This window comes from Poecilia mexicana, unplaced genomic scaffold, assembly GCF_051168715.1.
Source record: "Poecilia mexicana isolate PSO_F unplaced genomic scaffold, ASM5116871v1 scaffold_2, whole genome shotgun sequence".
In the NCBI taxonomy this organism is placed as follows: Eukaryota; Metazoa; Chordata; class Actinopteri; order Cyprinodontiformes; family Poeciliidae; genus Poecilia; species Poecilia mexicana.
In genome coordinates this window covers 3,048,354-3,062,048 of record NW_028263371.1, presented here as the reverse complement: position 1 = coordinate 3,062,048, position 13,695 = coordinate 3,048,354, and the positions used below count along the sequence as shown (strand labels likewise).

At 35.9% G+C, this 13,695-nt stretch overlaps 2 protein-coding genes across 6 annotated transcripts; both read left to right on the top strand.

Annotated features, from left to right (window-relative positions):
- The first annotated feature begins 515 nt into the window (after positions 1-515).
- On the top strand, positions 516-4,960 carry LOC106928877 (intercellular adhesion molecule 1-like). Of its 3 annotated transcripts, none has more exons than XM_015005439.2 (5): positions 524-838; positions 1,512-1,790; positions 1,951-2,277; positions 2,855-3,109; positions 4,425-4,960. In XM_015005439.2, exons 1-5 carry the CDS (start codon positions 745-747, stop codon positions 4,511-4,513), a joined length of 1,044 nt encoding a protein of 347 aa, XP_014860925.2. In that variant the 5' UTR covers positions 524-744; the 3' UTR covers positions 4,514-4,960. The 3 variants fall into 3 exon arrangements, with proteins under 3 accessions (XP_087865097.1, XP_014860925.2, XP_014860926.2); XM_015005440.2 differs by having other exon boundaries at positions 530-838; positions 4,428-4,960; XM_088008971.1 differs by lacking the exon at positions 2,855-3,109 and having other exon boundaries at positions 516-838; positions 4,428-4,960.
- Positions 4,961-5,046: 86 nt separating this feature from the next.
- LOC148160332 (cell adhesion molecule 4-like) lies at positions 5,047-12,390 on the top strand. 3 transcript variants are annotated; one of them, XM_088008956.1, is made up of 5 exons: positions 5,047-5,885; positions 8,951-9,229; positions 9,392-9,718; positions 10,986-11,240; positions 11,412-11,872. In XM_088008956.1, exons 1-5 carry the CDS (start codon positions 5,819-5,821, stop codon positions 11,582-11,584), a joined length of 1,101 nt encoding a protein of 366 aa, XP_087865082.1. In that variant the 5' UTR covers positions 5,047-5,818; the 3' UTR covers positions 11,585-11,872. The 3 variants fall into 3 exon arrangements, with proteins under 3 accessions (XP_087865082.1, XP_087865087.1, XP_087865089.1); XM_088008961.1 differs by having other exon boundaries at positions 5,483-5,885; positions 11,746-12,390; XM_088008963.1 differs by lacking the exon at positions 5,047-5,885 and adding an exon at positions 5,905-7,657.
- Positions 12,391-13,695: the final 1,305 nt, after the last annotated feature.

The window sequence follows — 13,695 nt, the reverse complement described above, 5'->3', positions numbered from 1 at the left end:
TTGAGGGGATTAAAACGTGCTTAAGGAAGTGGTTTATGGCTTTAGGCACGGCACAAAAACACGAGCGATTCCAGTAGCTACAGGAGGACTCTCGGGAAACAGATAAAAATCCCCGGGAAGTAAATTGATGAACTGCACCAGATTCTGCTTCAGCTTCAATCAGCTACTTTTCTCCTTGTGTTTAGAGCACAGGTTGTCTTAATATGGACCAATGTTGCTCTGGAGTCTGGACTTTAGTCCTATAGACTGGCTGTAGCATGAATTTAAACTCTTTAACGTGATAAAAAAATGTTCCACACCCTAAAGAGACTCTGCCTGTTACCCCACAGCTTGATGACAGCTGTTATAAAAATAAATGATCCCTTGAAAAATGCATTTTGTATTTACTCAGGTCATTTTTGTCAACTACCATTTCTTAGAGAACTGAAAATCTCTGGCTAAGGGAGGAAGGAAACAATTTTTTTGTCACAACCAGTCATACGTTTTTGGCAAGTTCCTACATAAAATGGAAAACATTTCTTTTCAGGGGTGAAGTGGACATTTCAAATAGTTTTAGCATAATTTGCTTCACTTTCACAGATGCTTGACGTGTTTAAAACAGAGGCAGGATGTGTGCTGAGGAAACTGGTTGAGGTGCCAACATTGTTTCACTCAGTTCAACAAGCATAAAAAAAAGGGAGTCGGAAACGGCAGCATTAAGCTCGTGTCCTGTAGAGAAGTTTTTCTTTTCCAGACGAAGCTGAGATGAAGTTCACTGGCTTTTTGGGAATAATGGTTTCCAGTTTGATTCTGTTTGTGGTTTGCTCCTTAACTTTCTTCTCCTGTGTGAGCAGCTGTGGTAAGTAAAGTTTTCTAACTTTTTAGTTCTCCTTGGTCTGTTTATTGTAAGAGAGAGAATATTAAATATACACTGATCTGTTGTCGCTTAAAAAGATTGCATAAGATCAACAATTTAACTTTTTGTTCTCCTTGTTTTCATTTAAAATGGTCAGTTTTTAATAGAAAAAATATTCTTGATTTTTAGAAAAAAATTATTTATGGATTTATCATACTGTTTTTGTTAACCCGTCGAAAAACAATACGAATGTATATTCTTTGTTTTTGTTTTTTTTGTTCTTTTTGCAAATTTAGTCAGAAATGATGAGTAAATAAGCAATTACAGAAATCCACAATTTAAAGTAAAAAGAATATTAAGATTAAATACAAAGGTTATAGTTACTGAGATGTTTTAATTGTGGATCTGCTGGTTGATTTTGAGTCAGATATTTGTAATATTAAAAGCAACATTAAGTTATCTATACAGCACCTTTAAATATGTGAAACAGTCAAATGGGAACCAAATAATAAAAATATTAATAAAGAGATTAGCTGTTTTTTTTTTTTAAAGATCTGCTGAATCCATTTTAACTTTTAAGTCTTGAGACATATAACAGTCTGTGAGAATCCTAGTGGTGGCATGCAGATGTTAAACATCTGGGAGGCATAATCTACATGTATTGTGTTTCTCACAGATTACAGCTGTCCAGATAAACCTGTGATAACTCCATCCAGACTGGTGGTGAAGTTCGGTGATCCAGCCTCTGTTACATGTGTAGCCTGTCAGCAGGCCTGTCTTCCCGTGGATGAAAGTGTTATTAGGATGGAAGTTTCTCTTGAAACTCTTGACATAAATGGAACCATAGTGACCTGGACAGTGGACCGAATAACTGAGTGGAAATTAACTCCAAAGTGCTTCTATACTGACTTGGCAAATCATCAGTGTTGCACTGACCTGCCTGTTACTGTCTACAGTAAGTTAATTAATGTTGCCAAAACATTTTAGAGAGTTATCTTTATCCATTATTGTTACCATTGAAATTTTTTATATCTTGCATTTTCAACATGAATGTTGTTGCTTGATGTTATTAATTGTTACTATTATTTCTATTTTTATTCTCTTCTCCTCTCCAGAACCTCCAGAAACTGTGTCCTTCAGCTTAAACCCCTCTAAACCTCAGACTGAGGGTTCAAAGGTCACCCTACAGTGTGATGTACTGAATGTCGCTCCTGTTGCAAACCTCATTGTGACCTTTTACAGAGGTCAGACGCCTCTGGGTCAAGTGAAAAGCAATGATACTACAAAGGAACCAGTTAATGAGACATTTTCTTTGAGCTACAACACCAGAAAAGAAGATGATGGAGTTCAGTTCTGGTGTGAAGCGAAGCTGGAACTGGGAGCTGAAGGACCACAGCCCCCTCTAGTGGTGAAATCAGAGGAGGTCACTGCTACAGTTTATTGTAAGTTCAGACACACATGTACAACATATATTAAAATTTACTGAAAAGGACATTTATTCACTAAATCAAATAACTGACACACATTAGATATTTTTTTTTACTCAGACTGATGATTTCAGCCTTTGTTATTGTTATTTATAATATTCTACTCACATTTTATGAAAATACATTTAGTATTAGAATTTTGTATCAGACTTATATGACTATGACTGTGCATACTCTTTTGTCTTCTCATTACTTTGAAACAACCTTGAAGATTTATTACTTTTCAGGTTTTAGGTACATGATTGTTTTTCAAAGGTTTTGTGAAAGAAACTTTAACAAAACATTTTGAAACTCATTTTTATAGATAAAGCAACAAAACTGAATTATTATGTGTTTCTTTTCATTTGTTATTTGACTATAACTTAATTTCAAAATCGATTATTGCTATTTGTTCAAAAATGTATAACATTAAGTGGAAGCATTTGTCCAGCAGTAAATCTTGGTGTTTTTCTGTGCTTTGGCATTTTTTCTCATGTGTTCTGTTGTGTTTGGATTATTCCATTTTGTTTCCCTCTTTGCTGTAAAAACACAGATGGACCTCAGCTGAAGGTTCCAGCTGATCCAGCTCCAATCAGCATCACCAGAGGAGAACCTCTCCATTTGACCTGCTTGGCTGAAGGAAACCCCAAACCTCAGTACAGCTGGACGCTGCCGTCCAACAAAGGCCACCGCAGTGGGACCGATCTGAAAATCGACTCAGCTGGTGTTCAGGATGGAGGGCAATATGTCTGCACCGTCAGCAACAACGTGAACTCTGTCAGTGTTACATTTAACGTAACAGTCCAAGGTGAGTTTCCTCAGGATTAGTTTCTAAAGTTTTTAACATTTCAGAGAAATGAGCCGCAGTACTTCTTCCAGTAATATTATTTAGCTTTAACTCACATCACCCCAAGAAGGAAGTTCTTGGGTCTCAGTTCACTGGGAGCCTAAAGGTAAGAAATTAATCACCTCAATTCAGCTTTTGTGACATTTTCAGACAGAAGGTATTATTATCTAGTTGCCCTCAGTCACTTCACTGTATGATTAAAATAAAGCCTCCGTTTGGAAGTAGAATGGGAAGAATCGAGTGACAGTGGAAATTTCATAAGACAACTTGAAGTTTTTTCATTAAAATCTTTGTCTAAAGTTAAATCCATTTTAATAAACTCTGCAGATATATTAAACATGTTTTTGAGTTTTAATTATGCAGTAAGTATTTACATCAGCCAGAAACTGACAGAGTAAGGCAAAGGTTTTCTAAATGTTTCCAAGTTGCATGTAAATGACATCAACCAAATAAAATGATGGATGGATTTTATTTCTGGTTTTATTGTTACAATCAACTTGAATTTCTGACAAAATTCAAGATTAAGATTAAGATTAATATCCAAGATGTGATATTCATCATTCTGTTTCTCTAATATTATTCAATGTTTTGTACGTTTTACTGTGTTTAACCACTGCCGCACACTTTTCAACAATTATAACTTCAAACGTCAAAAATGTCCAGCTTCTTCCGGAGACTTCAACTACATCATTTTGTAATTCCAACTTGCATACTGTTTGATATTTCAACTTTTTTTCAAAATTCTGCTCCACTGAAATGCATTGAAATTGTGAAGAAATCCACAAAATTCAGCAAAAGACTTTGTTCTCTTTGACAGCTTACTTCAACTTAGAAACTCCAATCAACATTTAAAACAAGTCAGGAGATGTTACGCTATCTTCAAATGATTCAGCCAGCTTTTTGATATCTCTTGTATTTTTTTGTAAAATCACGATTAAGTTTCTAAGCTGATTTCTCTTTTTACCCTTCTTCCCATTTCTTTCCTGTGTTTCTCTTTTCTGCTCTTTTTAGTTCTGTCTCTTTATCTGTCTTCAGCTCCATCTTGTGGTGCATTCATTCAATGCTGAGAACGCTAATGAGTAGATTAGCATTCTCTCTAAGCTCACACAAAGTGGGAAAAGTAAAGAAGTGTACTTAAAGCAAAATTACCTATTTTTATTATTATTTATGTCCTCTTAATCTGAACTGAGAAATGCAACTAATAGTGTAATATAACTTGTCTATAATAACAATGAATAGAGGCTAATTAACTCTTTATTACGTTCTTGTTTCCCAGCAGATTCGGAGCCAACCGGTGATGCTCCCAGTTGGAAACTTCACAGGTTCATCCTCTGCTTGATGCTTTTAGTCTCTGCTTCTGTTTAAGTCAGAGTTCATTAAGATGCACTGATAAACTGAGATCAATGAAATCAGCAGTTCTGACTTTCAGGATGATCTGTCTGAAGAGATTTCCTTGTATAGTTACTTTTTACTTGGCTCAGCTCTTTTCTTAGATTTCTCCTAATTGTGTTAATATGTTCTGCATTCCTATCCTGTTGCATGGTTTTGCTATTTAAACTGTTCAGTGTGTAAGACAGCACTTTTCTGCCACTTATAATACATTTTCGTAATAGTAGTGATATTAGTGTTCTGATAGCACTACCTGGTTTTTTACGTCTCTTTTTATTTCTCTGGCGTAGCTGTCAAAGTGTTCTAATTTTCTGAGTCTGAATGTTGAGTTTTCATTATCTGTGAGACATAATCATCAAAATAGCAAGAAACAAAGGCTTGAAATATTCCTGTAATGTTTCTAAATAAAATATTTTAGCTCCACTTTTTGAGATGACTGACAAGAAGTATTGCACTTTTATGCAAGTTTCTTCAATTTTTTTTAGATGCACTTGTAGATCAGGAGGCCAGTTTTAGTTCCATTTAAAAAACCCCACTAAGGTTCAGACTCTAAATATCTGCTGATTCTTTCTACTTACCACATTCCTTGACACTTCACTAAACTACAGACATTTCTTTCTGTTGCTGCATTACAAAGGGCTGCACAAACTTTCTGGTTGTCTTGTTTTTCCCTTCATGTCTGCTTGTGTAGCTGTGATGGGGCTGACACAGTTTGGTTTCACATTGAAAATGACAGCTTCCTGATAAACATCCCCAGGAAGTGGATGTGAACGTCTGTCTCTGGGATCTGCTGATATTTAATACTGCATTCACTTTAATCATCTAATTTTCTTCAGCTTGTTTTTGACTAAAAAAAGAGCATCTGCATAGATTAACCATACTGACTAGATATGAGCTTAATATCTACACATTACAGATGATATTTCAGATGCTTACAGACTGAGAGCCTGTTAAGCAAAAGCAGGAAATGTCCATTTTTTTCAGGGATAGCAGCAATTTTAAAATAAAGTTGCCCTTAAGGTTTATAAATTAACCACTTTGTGTTAGGAGATGGTCTAATTGAGCAACACTTTCACTTTCACATCCTGGCCTCTTTCACATCGAGGTAAAAAGTCAGAGGCCGGATGTGAGTCCAGGAAACAGGCTGAGTTCCTGACATTGTCTCACCCATGATGATCAAAGTTTAAAAACGGAGTGAAATATCAACGTTTAGTTTCTGACTCTTAGAGAAGATTTCCTTTCCAGACCTCAATATTTGTTTTTCACAAACTGCCTGGAAAAATGGTTTCCAGTTTTGTTCTGCTTGCGGCCTCCCTCACTACTTTCTTCTGCTGTGTGAGCAGCTGCGGTAAGTAAAGAGTTTTCGTCTTTTGTGTTTTTCTGATGTGAAGCAATTTGAACTTCCTTGTTGTCCAAAATAAACTCTCAATGTAGTCAAATTTAGTTATTTTGTCAGCTGCAGCAATCTTTCCTGCCGAAAGCAAAAGCAGTAAACCAGGAGTAATTTTAATGTTGAAGAGCTAATGGCAGCCATAGCTCCTTTACTGATATCCTCCATGATGCTCCCGCTGCTAAATTTCACAGCTAGATAGTTTTTAGTCTTTCTTCTTTTCCAAAAGTAATTTTTTGGCCCAAATTTTCAGATTTAGCTTCATCAGACAAAACGACATGTCTACAAAGATTTCTAAAAAGGTTAATTGTAGTAATTTATGTTGCTTTCTGAGCCATACCTTCTTCCTCACTGAGCGTCCTTCCAGCCCATGTTAGCATACGACTTGCTGCGGATAACAACTAGTGTCGGCTGACATCTTTACAAAGTGTTTTTGTTTTTTGTTTTGGGGTTAACATGTTGTCACACCAAAACATGTGACATATATGAACCCGAAGGTGAGTTTGGTGCCGACTTCCATGTTGTTTTTATAAATGCATGCAGTTGAATCTGGGGCCTTCAAGAATCTGGAAACTGTCATAACTTTCTTCATGATATCTTGACTGATTTCTTTTTCTTTTTTTCTCTTTAATGTCGTGTTAGGGGGGGAGTATATCTCAAAGTGTTGTCCTAAAATACATCCACGTTTTCCTTCAAGTTACTCAAATGTTGTAACTTAACCTATCAGAAGCTCACAGAGCCATGACATCATCAACTGGGCCATCCCCACATGATCCCAACAGATCCACTTAAAATTCACAGTGATTAATAAACTACAATAAATCCACTTTTGTGTCACAATTATTTGTTTTCTTTCACCTTTATTTGTTCAGGTTAGCCCCATTAGTTGCATTTCCATGACAAAATTGCGCAGAATTTTGTCAATATTCCACTAACGTAAGAAAAACAACACAATTTAGCAATTGTAGTGTTTCCATTAAATAAGAAACACAATTAAAGTCGCACATGAAGATGCTTGTTCACACGATATCATTAAAATATATCATCCTCCTACCATTTCCTGTCATCATCTTTGTCTTTTCCATAACATCCAATTGTTGATCACGTAATTCATGGGACGCAAAAAAAAAAAAAAAAGTTTCCATTGCAGTTTCTATTTGAAAAACCACATCATCCTAGCACATAAACTTTTTTATCAAAATCCCCACCATCGGAGTGAAGTGCGCCCCGTGACAAGATGCCGCACTGAGTGACTGCCCATATCAGAATGAATTCAATCAGTATCTGTGTACCAAAGTTGTTGACGCTCACTCCACCCTGGAAGTGGAATGGTTCTAATAATTAGTTAAAAATCAAGATTCATGTTTGTATTAAACAGAAATCTTTATGGCTGCAGATTATTTCTATACAACATGTTGGTATATGAAGAGAGCTTCTGAAGGTTCTCAGAGAGTCATGGGTGGAGTTGCAGGAAGTTGAACAAAAACCACATCTGTGCTCATCAGCTTATAAAATGTGAACTTGAATCAAAAATAGCCTTTGATTCCCTCAGAGGAAAATAAAAAGAGGAAGCAGGTCACGTTTGAGTTAAACACATTTTCATTCTGCCTTTGGGTGATGTTGATACCAGTCAACTCATCACTTAAAACCTAAGAAGATGTTTTCCTCTTGTTTATTTCTGATGATTTATTTGCTGAATTATCTGTGTGGCTTCCATGTGTTGGGATGTGGTGACTTTTTTTATTTATTTATTTTATAAAACTTTACTTATTCATAAGGAGAAATTCCCCCACTAAGACAGCCGAACATGAAAACAAAATTAACAACACTTAAAGTTCTCAATAGTGATATAGCATAGGGAAAACAGAGAAGAGTTATAAAGAGTTTAAAGAAATAAAAACAAAATACATAAGTCCTGTTACTGAATTAGTCAATGAATTAACCTCCCCATATGTATCTGTTTGCAAGAGCACATTGAGTCAGAATGGCTAAACTAGGAAATAAATACTAACAAATAATTTTGGCTTCAAACTACGACTGTCAACATTACCAGGTTCTATCCTGCGGAGGGTTAACTAGTTCAAAGGATGCATTCAACAATGCTGAGTGGTAAATGCCAGTGTAAAGATGAGAGGAGAGTCAGACTGGAGATCTCGGGGGTAAATTTGGCATTAAAAACACACAGTGGTCAGAGAGCGTGCCCTGAATATAGGTTACAAACCTCGATATGGCCGCACCCTTCTTCCTGTCAGGTTAACGTCAGAGGCAAAAAAAATAAAACCCCAACAAAACAAAAAACAAACAAACAAAAAAACGGCGTAGCATGTAGCTAATTTATTGCAAAGGTGAATTATCCTAAGCACAGTTAGCATTATTACGTTTGAAACAAAATGACTTCTTTTAAAATAGCCTTCATATGAAAATCTGGAAAATGTAGACGTGTGGTTTGAGACCATAAAACATTGTCGTAAATAAATTTTTGAAAACATACACTTTTACATTCCAAGCTTACAAAGTTAAGTATATTGATTCATCATGATTAATCACAGCACTATAGTAATTAATTTGACAAACTTTTTACAATCAATTGATAGCAATGAGATCGGTGTTGAGATCCTCCTATAAGATGTATCTCATGTATCCAACAAAAGCTGAAAACTGTACAGGATTATTTCACACTAATGAAATAATTCTGAAATATAAACCGTTTATGGATTTGTAACTACAAAAACACATAAATCAAGCCATCAAGTTACGCTATCATCTTTCACTTTGGTATCAGGTAAACGGCTTTGCAATTTAATTTGATCTGTGATTATGTATTTCTGTTTGTCTGAACAAATGCTTGTAGTTTATCAGAGTAGATGTTTTCAGCCAATAATGAAAAGCATGCTCTAACCTGCAAAGCATCGAACTCAGAACTGGTACAAAAACTGAGATGTACTGTAAATGATCATATCTGTAATTGTTTCATGTTGGCTATTATGGCTGATTTTATATTCAATATTTTCTGTTTGTCACAGATTACAGCTGTTCAGATAAACCTGTGATAACTCCATCCAGACTGGTGGTGAAGTTCGGTGATCCAGCCTCTGCTACATGTGTAGCCTGTCAGCAGGCCTGTCTTCCCGTGGATGAAAGTGTTATTAGGATGGAAGTTTCTCTTGGAACTCATGACATAAATGGAACCATAGTGACCTGGACAGTGGACCGAATGATTGAGTGGAAAATAAAGCCAAAGTGCTACTATACTACCTCGGCAAATGTTCAGTGTTGCACTGACCTTCCTATTACTGTCTACAGTAAGTTAATTAATGTCACCAAAACATTTTAGAGAATTATCTTTATCCACATTGTTGTTACCATTGAAGTTTTTTATGTCTTGCATTTTCAACATGAATGTTGTTGCTTGATGTTATTAATCGTTACTATTATTTCTATTTTTATGCTCTTCTCCTCTCCAGAACCTCCAGAAAATGTGTCCTTCAGCTTAAACCCCTCTGAACCTCTGACTGAGGGTTCAAAGGTCACCCTACAGTGTGATGTACTGAATGTCGCTCCTGTTGCAAACCTCATTGTGACCTTTTACAGAGGTCAGATGCCTCTGGGTCAAGTGAAAAGCAACGATGTTACAGAGGAACCAGTTAGTGAGACATTTTCTTTGAGCTACAACACCAGAAAAGAAGATGATGGAGTTCAGTTCTGGTGTGAAGCGAAGCTGGAACTGGGAGCTGAAGGACCACAGCCCCCTCTAGTGGTGAAATCAGAGGAGGTCAATGCTACAGTTTATTGTAAGTTCAGAGAGACACATGTACAACATATATTAAAATTTACTGAAAAGGACATTTATTCACTAAATCAAATAACTGACACACATTAGATATTTTTTTTTACACAGACTGATGATTTCAGCCTTTGTTATTTTTATTTATAATATTCTACTCACATTTTATGAAAATACATTTAAAATTAGAACATTGTATCAGACAAAAATATTTACTTCAGAAATGTGAACATAATGAAAAGTATGTTTACCTGCTTAAAGGTAGTTATTCTTAAGTACTTTTAATCTAACATACAAGCCTCATCATCAAAACATTCATAGTCATCAACTAATTTGTTGACTATGACTGTGCATACTCTTTTGTCTTCTCATTACTTGAAACAACCATGAAACATTTTTCTTTTTCAGTTTTTACATGCATGATTGACTTTCAAAGTTTTTGTGAACGAAACTTTAACAACACATTTTGAAACTAGTTTTTATAGTTAAACCAACAAAAGTGAATTATGTTTCTTTTTAGTTATTGTTGTAACTTAATTTCAAAATCCATGTTCGCTCTTTGTTCAAAACAAAATCTCCATCAGTACTTTTGATTGTGACACAGGATGAAATGGAACAGGTTTCTAGACTCTATGGTCTTTAACCAGGTTTTTACTGATATCAGCATCCACCAGTCAGCTCTGATATTCTTGGGTTGTTGATTTTGAACACATTTGTTTTATTTTCTAACTATCCACTGAAGTGCTACAAAGTTAATAGAATTCTGTTTAAGTTTTTGCATGTTTATTCCTTAGAATTGGATACTTCATGCTTACATTGTTGGGTGTTCTTGCACCAAAAGTAACTTTTCTGTAAATGACTGTTTTGTTAAGTGTATCCATCTATCCGTCTATTTGAGAAAAGCTCTACTAGCTGCTCTGTCTATTCCTTGTAAACAGCAGAGCAACAAAAAATGGTCAAAGTTGAAGATTCACATAATAAACACATAATAGTTAGTATTTCTAAATGGACATTTCAATCAGTATTTTTTATTGTCTTTGTTGTGTTCAGAAATAAATTTCAGCGACTGTGTATATGTGAGCAGATATTCTCAGTAGAGATTATAAGTCAGCAGATGATTTGGTTAAAGATGTCCCTTGAAATGTGTAACAATAAGTGGAAGCATTTGTCCAGCAGTAAATCTTGGTGTTTTTCTGTGCATTGGTATTTTTCTCATGTGTTCTGTTGTGTTTGAATTATTCCATTTTGTTTCCCTCTTTGCTGTAAAAACACAGATGGACCTCAGCTGAAGGTTCCAGCCAATCCAGCTCCAATCAGCATCACCAGAGGAGAACCTCTCAATTTGACCTGCTTGGCTGAAGGAAACCCCAAACCTCAGTACAGCTGGACGCTGCCGTCCAACAAAGGCCACCGCAGTGGGACCGATCTGAAAATCGACTCAGCTGGTGTTCAGGATGGAGGGCAATATGTCTGCACCGTCAGCAACAACGTGAACTCTGTCAGTGTTACATTTAACGTAACAGTCCAAGGTGAGTTTCCTCAGGATTAGTTTCTAAAGTTTTTAACATTTCAGAGAAATGAGCCGCAGTACTTCTTCCAGTAATATTATTTAGCTTTAACTCACATCACCCCAAAAAGGAAGTTTGACCGTTTGGGTATACTGAATCATTTCTGTTCCCCTTTTCTCTACTTTTCTGCAGAAAACTTCATTCCGTACATAATAGTTGGTGTAGTAATTGCTGCGGTTGTGATATTGATCGGAGCCGGAGTCATCTACAGTTTTTATTACAAACAGAACAAGATGGGAGAATACCGACCAACAGACGCTTTCTGTTTGGACACAATGCATCACACCAGAGTTTCTCTTTGTTAGTAGATGGGATCAGTGTTGTGAGAAAGTTACAGGAACTCTTTGTATCTGGAATCTGGAGGTCACACTCAGGCTGGCATGGATTACAGTTATTTCCTCTTGACTATTTGTACTTCGATGGTATTTTTGAATCATCTTTGTTCCTTTTTTCTCTTTGTCTGCAGAAAACACCCAACCACACGAAGTAGGTGGTACAGTAGCTGCTGTAGTTCTGCTTTTGATCGCTGTTGCCATTGCAGTTGCCGCTGCAGTCTACAACTTTTACTACAAACCAAGGAAAATGAGAGAGAACCAACTGTAGAACATTCACCGTTAGGACACAATGCGTCACTGAGGGAAAATCTGAAGCTGGAAGACGCTCAGGTCCAGTGACACGGAGTCAGCTTGGTGTTGTTGCAAGTTATTCCATTTCCGATGAAGGACATAAATTCTGCTTCCTGCATGGAAGTGTTAACTTGCTCTTTCTTGGACGGTTGGGTTGCAGTTTTCCGTTGTGTTTGGTTAAAACTTATGTTCCTATTTAGTTCATTTCCTTGCTGCTAATGTTTGTCCATATTAGCTAAGACCATTGTAATGAATATATTAGAAGTTCTATGAACAATTTAATTCGGACTGTATATTGGTATTATGTCTTAGTGGGAAACGTCTTACTTTGTGACTTAGACGTAGGATTTTAAATAATTTCCTCTTCATTTTTGCCACCTTAAAACCTCTGTCTTAAAAATATCTTTCTGTTTCATGTTGATTGGATGATCTAAAACTGTGGTTGCTAAACATTTTATGGTATGTCAGTAAATACTGTATCCAGAGTCCTTTGTCGTCTGTTATGCTCTTTTCTGTCTAGCCCTTCTTTATAAGATTAATAGCTGTATTTCCATTACATATGAAGGGAAAATTTCGCAACTGCAGTGATTCCATGAAATAAAAATCACAGTTTTACAAAAATATATTAATTTTGATACGGCCAAAAAAAAAACAAAACATTCTCATCTTTGCGCAAAATCTTTTTATCGAGAAACGTGAGATTTTTTTTAATACTCATGTTTAATGAGTGGGATTGTTTTTTCTGTTTTCACAAATACAATTTAAAAATTATTTTTATAATTCTAATTTGCGCAATTATACGGCCAGTGGTCAGGAGTTACTGATGGCTCATCTGGATTCTGGAAGTAGTCATTCTAAGATATTAAATAAATTACTCTTCCATTCCATTTCCTCCTGCTCATGTCCAGATTTTTCGACTTGTTAAATCTGTCTTGTACTCTGACTTACTCAGCCGAATGTAAAATTTTGATTAAAACAGGCAGGAACTGAGTGGAGCATGAAGCAATAATAATCCATTCTACTTTATGATGTAATAAAGAGTATAGATGAGACATTTTCTTACAAATCACTTTGATATATTTTGATATATTTTCTGCTCGTTTCTAAGTTCAGAGTTATCAAGGAAACTAACAGTTGTTGATCACTGTGGTTTATTTTTGAACTTTTGACCGTTATGTAAAAAGTCCCTCCCTTTCCCCTCTCTGTTTGCTTCGGCTTCCTCTTGCAGAGAAAACAACAAACCAGCCATCTGTATTTCAATGCAGGTATAATTTAATCTGTCTTACATCATCTTGTTCTGTGTTTAAACTTTAATGTGAGTCTAGTTGTAGAGAAAAATGTGAGAGCATTGTTTTCTGTCTACCGCAGCTCTGCTGATAAAGTGTTTGTTAAGCACCCATGAGGGCCGTGATCGGTGTCATCGCAAAATTTATAATTTATAAGTTTTATACTTATAAATTCAAGTATAAAACTTAACATTCAAAGGCAAATACAGGTTCCATTACAATAAACAATCCTGAGTTACTGAATGAAAACTTGCTGTTAGCATGGCGGCTAGCTGATTACTGCTAGTTCTGATTGGCTGTTTCTGACTGAGCGGAGTAATTATGCAGATCAGGGAGGAGATCGATTATTTTTTCAAAGATTATCTGTCTCATGTTAGGACAGCGAAAGTTTTAATACGTAGGTAAAATGAATTTTTTTTAAGTTAGATGCTGCAGCTTTAAGCAGAGGTTCGGTGTGAGAGTCACTACCAGGTGGAGCAGAAGCGAAGCTCCGTCTGTCAGATA

Excerpts from the sequence above, each read along its gene's own strand:
- LOC148160332 (XM_088008963.1), top strand. The coding sequence starts at position 7,585 with ATGTTTTCCTCTTGTTTATTTCTGATGATTTATTTGCTGAATTATCTG. Across the intron at positions 9,719-10,985 it reads GGTCAATGCTACAGTTTATT|ATGGACCTCAGCTGAAGGTT; the intron begins GTAAGTTCAGAG and ends GTAAAAACACAG. Across the intron at positions 11,241-11,411 it reads ATTTAACGTAACAGTCCAAG|AAAACTTCATTCCGTACATA; the intron begins GTGAGTTTCCTC and ends ACTTTTCTGCAG.
- LOC106928877 (XM_015005439.2), top strand. The coding sequence starts at position 745 with ATGAAGTTCACTGGCTTTTTGGGAATAATGGTTTCCAGTTTGATTCTG. Across the intron at positions 1,791-1,950 it reads CCTGCCTGTTACTGTCTACA|AACCTCCAGAAACTGTGTCC; the intron begins GTAAGTTAATTA and ends TCTCCTCTCCAG. Across the intron at positions 3,110-4,424 it reads ATTTAACGTAACAGTCCAAG|CAGATTCGGAGCCAACCGGT; the intron begins GTGAGTTTCCTC and ends CTTGTTTCCCAG.